The sequence below is a fragment of the Neoarius graeffei genome, chromosome 23 (assembly GCF_027579695.1).
Source record: "Neoarius graeffei isolate fNeoGra1 chromosome 23, fNeoGra1.pri, whole genome shotgun sequence".
NCBI classification, from domain to species: Eukaryota; Metazoa; Chordata; class Actinopteri; order Siluriformes; family Ariidae; genus Neoarius; species Neoarius graeffei.
Window position 1 is genome coordinate 33,177,710 of NC_083591.1, and position 13,243 is coordinate 33,190,952.

Genomic DNA, 13,243 nt, shown 5'->3' on the forward strand with positions numbered 1-13,243 from the left:
ACACAAAAAAAAGTGATTCAGGAAGAACTTGAGGCCATGCTCGAAATGGGCATTGTCGAGGAGTCCCACAGTGACTGGAGCAGCCCGGTGGTCTTGGTTCTCAAGGCCGATGGGTCGGTTCGGTTCTGTGTGGACTATAGAAAAGTCAACGCAGTGTCTAAATTCGATGCATACCCAATGCCTCGTATTGACGAGTTGCTGGATCGATTAGGCACGGCTTGCTTTTATTCGACACTGGATTTGAAAAAGGGTTATTGGCAGATCCCCTTGACTCCACTATCCCGAGAAAAAAACGGCCTTTTCCACACCATTTGGCTTACACCAATTCATCACACTTCCTTTTGGGCTGTTTGGGGCACCCGCTACGTTTCAGTGGCTTATGGACAGGGTCCTCCGCCCCCATGCCACCTATGCGGCCACATACTTGGACAATATTATAACCTATAGTAATGACTGGCTGCGGCATCTACAACACCTGAGGGCCATTCTTGGGTCACTGAGGCGACCAGGTCTCATGGCCAACCCAAAGAAGTGTGCGATTGGGCGGGTGGAAGTACGGTATCTGGGCTTCCACTTGGGCAATGGGCAGGTGCGTCCCCAAATTAATAAGACGGCAGTGATTGTGGCCTGCCTGAGGCCCAAAACCAAAAAGGGGGTGAGACAGTTCCTGGGGCTGGCTGGCTATTATCGTAGGTTTATACCTAATTATTCGGACGTCATCAGCCTGCTGACTGATCTCACTAAAAAGGGGGCACCAGATCCAGTCCAGTGGATGGAGCAATGCCAGCGGGCTTTCTCTGAAGTGAAGGCTGCACTGTGTGGGGGGGCCACTGTTACACTCCCCTGACTTTTCTGTCCCATTTATGTTGCAGACGGACACGTTGGACAGAGGGCTGGGGGCTGTTTTGTCCCAGGAGGTGGAGGGGGAGGATCGCCCCGTGCTGTACATCAGCAGGAAGCTGTCAGTGCATGAGGGGCGCTACAGCACAATAGAGAAGGAGTGCCTCGCCATCAAGTGGGTGGTCCTCGCCCTCTGCTCCTACCTGCTGGGACGCCCCTTCACCTTCTGTTCGGACCACGCGCCCCTCCAGTGGCTCCACCACATGAAGGATGCCAACGTGTGAATCACCCGTTGGTATTTGGCACTCCAGCCCTTTAACTTCAAGGTGATCCGCAGGCCAGGGGTGCAGATGGTCATGGCGGACTTCCTCTCCCGTCAAGGGGGGGGGGGGGGGGGGGGAGTCGGCTGCAGGCTGGACAACTGCCCTACCTGAGTCGGGCGGTGGGGGTATGTGGCAGCGGGGGCATGGTCAAGCCTCGGTCCGTGACCGGAGGGCGGAGTCAGGGAAGGTAAGTGGCAGAATCACTACACCTGATGTCAATTAACCTGTGTTTGTGTCTTCCCCAGTGACCGTGGCCTATATAAGGAGGGAGAGAGAGAAGGAAGGGAGCTCTCTCCCAAACCAGACGACTAATGTGTGGGTGACTGGGAATTTGTGTGTGTGTGTGTGACTGAAAAGTAACACAATAAAAGAGTTTTTGACAACTCAGTTCTGGCCTGCCGTACTTCTGTGCTCCACCCCCCAACTCAAAGTCTTATAAACTGTCATTGTTTTGATGAAAAATATTGAGATCTTAGTGGTCAGAATGATATTTTAAAAAACTGGAAGTCAGAAACGCAATAGTCAATTTCAGTTCAATTAAAAGGAATTGTTTCTTGGATGTGGATCACACAGTTTATTTGAGATTAGTCTTGAAAGCTGTTAATATTAATTGAAATAATCATTTATATTCTTTCATATAAACACTAGTAGGCCCTACTTAGAAACACAAAGGCCTACAGAGCACAAAGAGGGTATTAGAAATATTCTTTTATAACTTTTTTATTTTGATAGATAATGATCGATGTGAATGACATTCTTTGCTTATTTATGTTTGTAAAGGTTCCCCCAGCTGTTCAATTCCCCCAGAATTGAAAGGTTTTTTCACCTCTGGCCCTCACCATCTCGAGATCAGTCCCCTCGTGTCACCCAGATGTCTGGGGGTGAGTCACAGAAAAAAGACAGGAACCCCACAAAGTAGTTTGCAATCTTTATTTGCAAGTCCCCCATGAGACAAGAGTATACAAGGGGTTTTATATGTGTGGGTGTGAGTGAAACCTTGGATCAATCATGTCACAATGCTCCGTACACACCCCACACCAGCAGATGTTCTCACAGATATCAACATTTACGCACAACCTTAGGTCAGAGATAGCACAGTTCTGATAGAATGTTCCAAAAGATATCAATATTGCGTCTCGAGCAATGTGTCTAGCTTAGACAGAAGGTCACACAGTAACTTGGTACACAGTTACACAGGAAACAGAAGGTCATAGAAGAATTCAATGCCTTCTAGCTGAAATAGTAAAATAGAACAGAACAGAACAATATTAAGAATAATCCTTACAATTTTGTCACAAAATAAATTACTGCCTTCTTGGTCAAGAATAAATACTTACAATTATTTATCCTTACAAAGGAATAAAACCTTACAATCCCCTCTTTGATACTAGTATCACTGTATACTAGTGATACTAGTATCACCCCTCATGATCATATATGTGATTACATCGAGAATTAGGATTAGATGTATGCTTGAGTTAATCCTTGCTCTTCTTGACGTGTATTGGTGCTCAGAGGGCGGGCATGCCCCATCAGCCCTCGTCCCACCTCACCGGAGCTTAGAGAAACTCGAAACCTAATAATTTGTCCCAAATACACGCTAATTCCTTCAGAGTAATTTGTTCTAAAACAGTGAGGGAAAATGAAATTAGAAGGCATGTCTACCTGCAAAGTAGTGAGGATAGAATCTTGTAGTATAATGTCGGAGGTATCTGTGCCAGATACTAAAGAAGTCTGGTTTAACATTGCTACCACAGAGGGGTGCGGAGAGTAATTACAGAAAGGGCCCCAAAATTTAAAAGGTTGGCCCTTTGGGCCCCAAGCATAATATAAAGCTTCAGAGCATAGCGGCAAAGGTGGGCGTGTAATAATAGAAGACGGCATCAAATGACATACATAACTTTCGTTCGTGTGTGTTCATGCAGTCCAGTTAGCAAATTGCCAGAAGATGTTGTCTCGAGGTCCAGCTCGAGCGGGTAACCCTGCTCCGAGCAGCAGTAGAGTGGTCACGAAAGCTCGAGTGGGTAACCCTGCTCTGAGCAGCAGTAGTCATGAAAGCTCGAGCGGGTAACCCTGCTCCGAGCAGCAGTAGAGTAGTCATGAAACTCGTGATGAGGACGGTCATGGTTGTAGTGAGGATGATTGGTCCCAAACAGGGTGTGAGATCTCTTCCCCTCTTTGTTCACAATGTCTTGCAGGTAATCTGAGGATTCTCAGTCGGCCAGGGCTGCACACAGGTCACGTCAAATCTGTGTAGAGCTCAGAGAGAGAGAGAGAGAGAGAAAACAGAGACTGGATATGGACACAGAAAAAATTTTAATAACCTGTCATTGTAACACAGCTTTGTTATAGAGCCTTCTTCAATCGCGTGGCATGGATCCATTGTGGAAAAAGGTCAGTTAAAACAGCAGTACGAGTAATGGTGACTATTTCTGCAGGCCCACTATATCTAGGTTCTCCCAATTGTCCAAATCATTTAAAAAGTCACACCAGCACCTTGTCTCCCACTTGGAAGGGGTGTGTGGGTGCTGATGGTGGAGATGATATTGTACTATTGACCTTAGTACAAATTTTATGCAACTTATCGATAAGGGTTGTAGAATACTCATCCATATGTGTTTTCAAATCAGAGGTACCCAGAGCCAGAGTCCCCTTCCTCCAGGGGAGAGGGAACGGTCTTCCAAAAATAATTTCGTAGGGGGAGAAACCCCCTAGACTAGGTTTTGATGTCATACGAATTTCAGCCAGAGTGGCTGGCAATAAGTCTACCTGTTTGTGAAGATTCCCAGTCATCCAGGTCATAGTAACTGTGGGTGGTAAAAATCTGACCAGGCTACACAACCGGGCATAGAAGAGAAATGGGTGAAGAACTTATCTGACAGGGTACTCACCCAACCAGAGAAAGATGTTTTATCCAAGGGACTTAACTTTGCAGTTTCACCAGAGTGGATACCAGTGGTAGATCTCATCACAGCCACAGAGTCAGCCATCAGAAACAACAATCTGACCAACACAGAGACAGAACAACTTAGACTGAAGGTATCAGCTGCTCTGTCCGGTGCAAAATCACCCCCCTCCAACCTCACCAGCCAAGAAAGGAGGGCTCTTACATTGCTTCAAAGAGACCAGGACATCACCATCCTTCCTGCTGACAAAGGGAGATGCACAGTGGTGCTAAACACAGCGGACTACCACTCAAAGATGACCAGTCTCCTCAGCGACACAACCACCTATGAAACCTTAAGGCGGGACCCCACCAGTTGTTACAAAAAGAAAGTTGTTAGCTGCCTGCAACAACTAGAAAAGGACCAAGCCATCAACCGATCTCTGTACTACAGATTGTACCCTGGGGGAGCCATTCCTCTCATATACAGACTACCCAAGATTCACAAGGAAGGAGCTCCACTCAGACCTATCATCAGCAGTATAAACTCTGTCACCTATAACATTGCCAAACACCTAGCCACCATCCTGGCTCCTCTTGTTGGGAATACACTACATCACATCAAAAACTCCCAAGATTTTGCTACTAAAGTTGCAGACCTCAAACTAGACTTAGATGAAACCATGGTTTCTTATGATGTCACTTCTCTTTTCTCCTGCATTCCCACCACAGAAGCAGTTGAATCTGTTAGAAAACGACTCCTTCAAGACAACACCTTACTGGATAGAACGAACCTCACCACGGACCAGATTTGCACCCTGCTTGACCTCTGCCTGACTACCACTTATTTCCAGTTTAATGAAAGTTTCTACAGACAGAAGCATGGATGTGCCATGGGCTCACTGGTGTCCCCTATTGTGGCCAATCTTTACGTGGAGGAAGTGGAACATAAAGCTTTGACCACTTTTTCAGGAGTTGCTCCCAGCCACTGGTTCAGATATGTGGATGACACCTGGGTTAAAATCAAATCAAATCAAGTTTATTTGTACAGCGCTTTTAACAATAAACATTGTCGCAAAGCAGCTTTACAGAATTTGAACGACTTAAAACATGAGCTAATTTTATCCCTAATCTATCCCCAATGAGCAAGCCTGTGGCGACGGTGGCAAGGAAAAACTCCCTCAGACGACATGAGGAAGAAACCTCGAGAGGAACCAGACTCAAAAGGGAACCCATCCTCATTTGGGCAACAACAGACAGCCTGACTATAATATTAACAGTTTTAACAGATATAACCCTCAACTGTCCTCATGGGGCCGTCCTTCACAGGAGTGGGGTGATAAAACTCCGACCAGACACAGGGCACCAGGATGGATCAAGCAGGTCCGAGGGGCAGAAGAGGCCAGCATCTCAATCCCAGGATCAACATGTAACTCAGAGGGACAGATGGGGGGGGGGGAGAAGAGAGAGAGAGAGAGAAAGAAAACACGTTGTTAGGTATGCCCTAAAAATGACAAGTATTAAATCTGTGTGGTAGGCTCGCAGAGACGAGAGTCTTTACATCAGGCATAACACACAATGGCATGTTAATATGGTAAAAAATATATCATGACCTGCTCTGGCTGGATGCTTGATTGGGTGATGGGAGCACACTCCTCAGCAATGATGAGATGCAGATGGGACCCTTAGGCCTGGCCAAGACAATTCAGTTACATTTCACCGGGTCTGGGACATGCGACAGAATGTCTGACGGCCGATTCCCTGCAGGCTACGATAGCCAGTCGAGGTCCCCACCGTCTCCACCAAAAGATTTCCTGTTGACTCCATGTAACTCAGAGGGACAGATTTGGGGTGGGGGGGAGAGAAAGAAAACACAGGTGGTTAGGTATGCCCAATGTCACCTGAATAAGTAGGAACAGTATACATATTGCACTGAGTACAAGCAGGGACTCCGGCAACTAACTATGACAGCATAACTAAAAGGAGAGAGCCAGAAGGTAACACAGGCATGAGGGAGCCCCGGGACATAAAGCAGCCAGCCACTACACCGTCAGCAAACTCGAGTGAGCAAGCGAGTGGGGACTGACAGCATCCATACATCCCAGTTTACCAAAACACTCTATGTCTGAGGACCCTCCAGATCTACTCCTTTACCTCATAAACACCATTAACAAAAGGCTTGACTAAACAGATATGTTTTCAGCCTAGACTTAAATGCTGAGACTGTGTCTGATTCCCGAACATTACTTGGAAGGCTGTTCCATAACAGTGGGGCTTTGTAAGAAAAGGCTCTGCCCCCTGATGTATGGCCCTTTTCCACTACCCTTTTTCGGCTCGCTTCAGCTCGCTTCAGCCCGACACGGCTCGCGTTTCGACTACCAAAAACCAGCACGACTCAGCTCGCTTCAGCCCTACTGGGCACCCAAAACTCGCACCGTTTTGGGGTAGGGCTGAAGCGAGCCAAACCGTGCTGAGTGGGGCTAGGGGCGTGAGCAGACACTCCCCTGTGCACTGATGGGAGGAGTGTCCTCACACGCCCACACACGCCCCGAGCACGCTGGGATCTGTAAAATAAACAACCACCATCTGTAAACACCGTAAACCCGGAAGAAGAAGAATTACGAAGAAGAATAACAAGAAAAGAAGATGGAAGACCAACACAAGCGAGGAAAGGCCAGCCAGTGGTCCATCGTGGAGACACAGACGTTTCTCTGTGTTGTGGCTGAGGGGCATATCCAGAAAAATCTGGACGGTGCTACGCGCAATGAGAGGGTGTTCCAGGAGATATCCCGGCTGATGTCGGAGCACGGTTATCCCCGCACCGTGGTTCAGTGCCGGGATAAACTGAAGAAACTAAAAAGTGAATATAGGCAAGTGAAGGACCACAACGGACGAAGTGGGGCCAGCCGAAAGCGGTGGAAATGGTACGACCAGATGGACGCTATCTACGGCCACCATCCGGCGAACCAGAGGGACACGGGTCTTGACACCGCAATGTCTTTTTTGGAGGCGATAGATAATGGTAAGTCACGTTTCAATTATTTTTGAGTTACCAATAGCTGCTAGACTTGGTGCGGTTTTAAACACTTTAACAACAAATGCATAGGATACTACATACCAAGCAGTATTGCAGTGTTGTGATGTGTTAACTACGTGTGTGTCTTTTGCTCTGCCATTTGAGTTAGCAATAGCTGTTACCCCATACGAAAAAGAACAGTAAAGAACTTATAAGAATTTACCACTGTCTTTAGTCGTAAATCCTTATAAGGATTTATAAATAATATATGCCATGTATGATTTACTCCTGAAAGTGGCCCCTTTTGCATTTTCCTCATACAAATTTATGAAAATCTAGTATGTATGAAGTGAACATTGTGCATGGTTTTTACAGATAATGTGTATGATGAATTACACCGTGTTTGTATGCTTCATGTAATGTTTGTAGTTTTAAATTATATTTTACAGTTTAAAATGTATATGCCTTTTATATGTAAATTTGCATATAAAAGGCATATGCATTTTAAACTGTAAAATATAATTTAAAACTACAAACATTACATGAAGCATACAAAGACGGTGTAATTCATCATATACACATTATCTGTAAAAACCATGCACAATGTTCACTTCATACATACTAGATTTTCATAAATTTGTATGAGGAAAATGCAAAAGGGGCCACTTTCAGGAGTAAATCATACATGGCATATATTATTTATAAATCCTTATAAGGATTTACTATAAGACAGTGGTAAATTCTTATAAGTTCTTTACTGTTCTTTTTAGTATGGGACACGTTGGTGTGGTTTTTAACACAACAACGAATGCATAGGATAGTACATACCAAGCAGTATTGCAGTGTTGCCATGTGAGAACTACATGTGTGTCTTTTGCTCTGCCTTATTTTCATACACCTTTTTTTCTCCCCCCAAAGACTTGGTTGAGGAGGAGTCCGCCTCGGAACTGGCATCCACCTCAGAACTGGCGCCTACTTCGGAACAGTCCGAAAACGTTACTCCCTCCCTGTCTGCGGACTTCACGCCTGCAGCGGTTTCGACACCGGCGTCGGAACCGCAAGTGCTGGCTGTGAGCGCTCCACGTCCTCACGCTGGTATGTGCAATCTAAACATACATCTTGTCTTGTTGTCACAACGAATTGCCTGAATAACTTTACGTGTACAATTCCATTGACTTGTATTCTGGGTTGCAACACAACACATTTCAACAGTAGCCGCTTCACAAGTGGTCACAATAGTTCTGGGTACTCAAATCAAACTCAGTCACACCACCAGAAACACTCTGCCACTCCTGTAGAAAATCAGGCATAACATGAAGACATACAGCATTGTAATCTCTAACAAAAGTGAGCTGGCCAGCCTACATTATATGTTTGGTATGGTCTCACTGGTTGCAAAGGAATCACTGCATGAAAAATGTCTACTGCCCCCCATTTATATGTTTCTCTTTGAATTTCTCCATTGTTTAGGAAGGAGGAAAAGGAGCTTGTTCCAGGAACAGGGCACTCTACTGCGTGAGCTGCAGGCGTCCTCAGAGGCCCAGCGCGAACGCCATGAGGCGCAGCGTGTGGCCCAGCGAGAACAGCGTGAGGCCCGGCGTGAGGCCCATCGGGAACGCCTCTTTGAGCTGATGCTGGAAGACTCCCGTGCTGCGAGGGAGTTAGAATTCGCCGCACGAAGCCACCAGGCAGCTCAGTCTGAAGCCTTTGGGCAAGCACTACTCGGGGTGCTGGACCGGATGGCGCAGGCAATGGCTGCCACACGCACCACAAACCCCTGACTCTGGGTTCCCTGATCCCTGACTACTGACTTTGCACAATGCATAGTCCACTGACCATTGCACAACGCACTTGTATATAGTTCATGCCCATGTACATAGTTTGCACTATTTACCATCGTCGTTGTTTTTTTGTCATTGTATGTTTGTCATTTGAATCACTTAAATTTTGCACCATATTTTTAATTGCACGTGTTATGGTCACTGGTGAGAGTTTTAATAAACAGTTGTTTTACAGAAAAAAACAAAATGCCTTGTGTAATAAATGTATTGACCTGGTTCATAATGTGGCAATGAACCCAGCTAACCTGACAACAGGTTTCTGAATATTGCATTGAACTATCCATTACTTAATGGGGGGACCCCAGGTGACCTGACCGCTTGACCTTATCAGTCTCACAATGAACCTGCCTAATACCCTGTAATGTCATCTACAACCCCAAAACATTCAACCCATACTTAAGTTGGAGAATAAAACAACTTTTCTTGTTCTAGACATGATTTTAGCAGCCCAATTGTAGGTTTCTTCATCATGTTTTCACTTGACCTCAGGTGACCTGACTTCAGGGTTATCAATCTCACTATGAACCAGCCTAATGTCCCTGTAATGTGTCATTTGCATCATTTTCATTAGACTATGGGGGGGGGGGGGGGGGCTCACAGTTGACCAGACTTCATCTGTTATTGTGATTTCTGTGGATTTTAGATTAACTCACAATGAACCAGCCTAATGTCCCTGTAATGTGTCATTTGCATCATTTTCAGCAGACAAAAAAAGGGGGGGCCTCACACTTGACCTCAGGTGACCTGACTCCAGGGTTAAAACATCTGCATTGCTGAGGTTATTTTTTATTTAGCTTTAATTTATTTATATTTTTCCTGTCTGTTTTATTAACTTTATAGGCCTAGTTATTCTGCTTAATTTATTTTTGTCTACATACTCCATGTATTTGCTTCATCTGTTATCCTGATTTCTGTGGATTTTAGATTAACTCAATGAACCAGCCTAATGTCCCTGTAATGTGTCATTTGCATCATTTTCAGTGGACAAAAGGGGGGCCCTCACATTTCACATTTTCATATGAAAAGCATAGTTTGGGTTTATGAGATCATGGGATGCCCATTGTCTGTAAACATACTCTGACACTCCAACAGTTACAGCTGGTGAAAACTTGACCATGAAACAATGCTTCATATGTGCACTTGATATTTGCCTCTTCGTGTATCGTGAATTCTGCACTATGAGACAAACCAAATATATGTTGCGATGTGACTAAAAGCTGAAATCAAAACGCAGATGGATCTATTGCATTGGTGTTTTATTCAAAGATTGATGGCACATAAAAAAAAAAAAAAAAAAAAGGGGGCTGTTTCCATGCCCAAGTAGTGGGTGGACAACTTCACTGAGGAGAGGGCAGGAAAACTGCAACACCGGTATCATCAGCAATAACAAAAACTTTATATATAAAAAGTGTTACTTCACATTAAACTGTTTGTCGTCAAGTAACGCATCAGCCCCTCCCGAACATCTCTGCCCTCCTCTTCAACCTCTTGTGGCCCTGCAACACCTGGCATTGGCAATGCTACTGCTGCAGGGTCCCACTCTGTATTGTATTTTTCACCATGACTTTCACATAGGTTGTGAAGAGCACAGCAAGTCAACACCATGGACCTCACCAGTGAGAGATCACAGTCATTCCTTTTCAGCAGACAACGCCACCTCCCCTTCAGTCTGCCAAAGGCATTTTCAACAGCAACTCGACCTCGGCTGAATTTCCGGTTGAATGTCTGCTGTTCTGGAGTGAGTCGCCCTGTGTCTTGAAATGGCTTCAGGAGCCAATTCTGCAACGGGTATGCTGAGTCTCCTAAGATGTAGTACCCGACATTGACCCCGCCAATGTTCCTGGTGCGAGCAGGAAAGTGGTTTCCTCGGGTGGCTAGCTCCCACATGGTTGACAATCTCAGAACCCTGGCATCATGCAAGCTCCCTGGCATTCCAGCAAAAACATTCCAGAAGAGGCCCTTACCATCAACAACACCTTGCAGGATTATAGAGTGCCAGCCTTTGCGGTTAAAATAGTCACAGTGATATTCTTGTGGAGCAATGATGGGTATATGAGACCCATCAATCGCACCAACACAATGTGGGAGACCCCATCTGTTCTCATAATATGCTGACATCTCAGCAAACTTCTCCTGGTTTGGAAACCGGATTAGTTCGGGCACCAACAGTGCCTGTGCTGCAGCACAGAAGTCTTGCACACATCGACACACAGACGGGATGCTGACTCCAAAAAGATGCCCAACCGACCTGTATTCAGAGCCAGTAGCAAACTTCCAAAGCGCAACAGCCACCCTCTTTTTTAAAGACATGCATCTTCGAAAGGTCGTGTCTTGCAACTTCATAGCTGGACGCAGTTTGTTGCAAAGGTAATCGAACGTCTCCTCGGACATCCGGAAGTTTTCAATCCACTGCGCTGTACTGAAACTGGGCACAATTGTATCCCACCACTCAGATGTCCGGTTGAACGACCACACTGAAGGAGTGCGGCGTGTTCCAATAACCGCCTGAAATGCACACAACACAACACATTTTAGTACTTCACGCCGATTTACAATGCTGTTGCGCTCTACGAGACAGGGTGAAAAGCAAGAAATTTAACTGTTAGCTTACCATTACACGTCGTCTCTTGCTGGCGAGCTCGTACTCCGTGTCAGAAAGTGTTTCATCGTCTGTGTCGTCCGTATCGTCTGTGTCGTCGTCATTGAGAAGGAATTGAAGAAGTTCCCTCTCTTTCTGAAGCCTTATGCGCCTCGCCTCATCTATGCGTTCTTGCCAGTATCTGTTGGCGTTTTCGGTGACAACAAGCCACAGCAACAAGACCAGCAACACTAACGAGTCCATGTCCTCCATGTTTTTTGTTTACTAGCCGGGTCGTGAGACTTCCGCTTAAAAGCTCACTGATGTCACTGTTTGCGCCGCCTAACGACATCACGTGACGCCCACCCACTTTCGCTAACACCACCCATTGTGTCCACCCACTTTCGCTAGCTCCACCCAATGTGTCCACCCACTTCCAGCCAGCACGGTTCAGCCCGGTTGTAGTCGAAATGCAACTCCAACAGCCCCGCTCAGCTCGACTCAGCTCGACTCGGCACGGCACGGCTCAGCCCCGGTGGTAGTGGAAAAGCGGCAGTAGCCTTCACTATACGAGGTACCAGCAGATAGCCTGCACCTTTTGATCTAAGTAGGCGTGGCGGGTCATAGAGGAGCAGAAGTTCACTCAGGTACTGTGGTGCGAGACCATTTAGTGCTTTAAAGGTCAATAGTAGTATTTTATAATCAATACGAAATTTGATTGGGAGCCAATGCAGTGTGGATAAGACAGGCGTGATGTGGTCATATTTTCTAGTTCTAGTAAGGACTCTTGCTGCGGCATTTTGAACTAACTGGAGCTTATTTATGCACTTATTGGAACATCCAGACAGTAAGGCATTACAATAATCCAACCTGGAGGTAACGAAAGCATGGACTAGTTTTTCTGCATCATGCAATGACATTAAATTTCTTATCTTTGCAATATTTCTGAGATGAAAGAAAGCTATCCGGGTGATGTTATCAATGTGAGTTTCGAATGAAAGACTGGGGTCAATAATCACTCCGAGGTCTTTTACTGCTGCACGTGAAGAAACAGAAAGGCCATCCAGAGTTACTGTGTAATCAGAAAACTTACTTCTAGCTGTATGTGGTCCTAGCACAAGTACTTCAGTCTTGTCAGAGTTAAGCAGAAGGAAATTTATAAGCATCCAGTGTCTAATGTCCTTAACACATTCCTCAATTTTATTAAGCTGGTGTCTCTCATCAGGTTTTGCAGAGACATACAACTGTGTGTCATCAGCATAACAGTGGAAACTAATACAATGTTTACGAATAATATCACTCAGAGGTAACATATATAGAGAAAAAAGCAGTGGACCCAAGACAGAACCTTGTGGAACACCAAACTTTACCTCGGTACGTCTAGAAATATCACCATTTATATCAACATACTGATAACGATCAGTTAGATAAGACCTGAGCCAGGAGAGGGCCATTCCCTTAACTCCCACAACATTTTCTAGTCTATCCAGAAGAATGGAATGATCAATGGTATCAAATGCTGCACTAAGGTCAAGCAACACAAGTAGCGAGACACAGCCCTGATCAGATGCCAACAGTAGGTCGTTTACTACTTTAACCAGTGCTGTCTCTGTGCTATGATGAGGTCTAAATCCTGACTGATACATTTCATGGATGTTATTCCTATGTAAATATGAGCATAACTGCTATGCCACAGCTTTTTCAAGGATCTTGGAGATAAAGGGGAGGTTTGATATTGGCCGATAATTGGACAGCTGACAG

At 45.5% G+C, this 13,243-nt stretch overlaps 1 protein-coding gene across 1 annotated transcript; it reads right to left on the reverse strand.

The window, feature by feature from the left end:
• Positions 1-10,320: 10,320 nt before the first annotated feature.
• On the reverse strand, positions 10,321-11,550 carry LOC132871280 (uncharacterized). The gene is made up of 2 exons (XM_060905400.1): positions 11,516-11,550; positions 10,321-11,409 (listed from the first exon to the last, which is right to left on the reverse strand). Exons 1-2 carry the CDS (start codon positions 11,516-11,518, stop codon positions 10,321-10,323), a joined length of 1,092 nt encoding a protein of 363 aa, XP_060761383.1. The 5' UTR covers positions 11,519-11,550.
• Between the last annotated feature and the right edge of the window lie 1,693 nt (positions 11,551-13,243).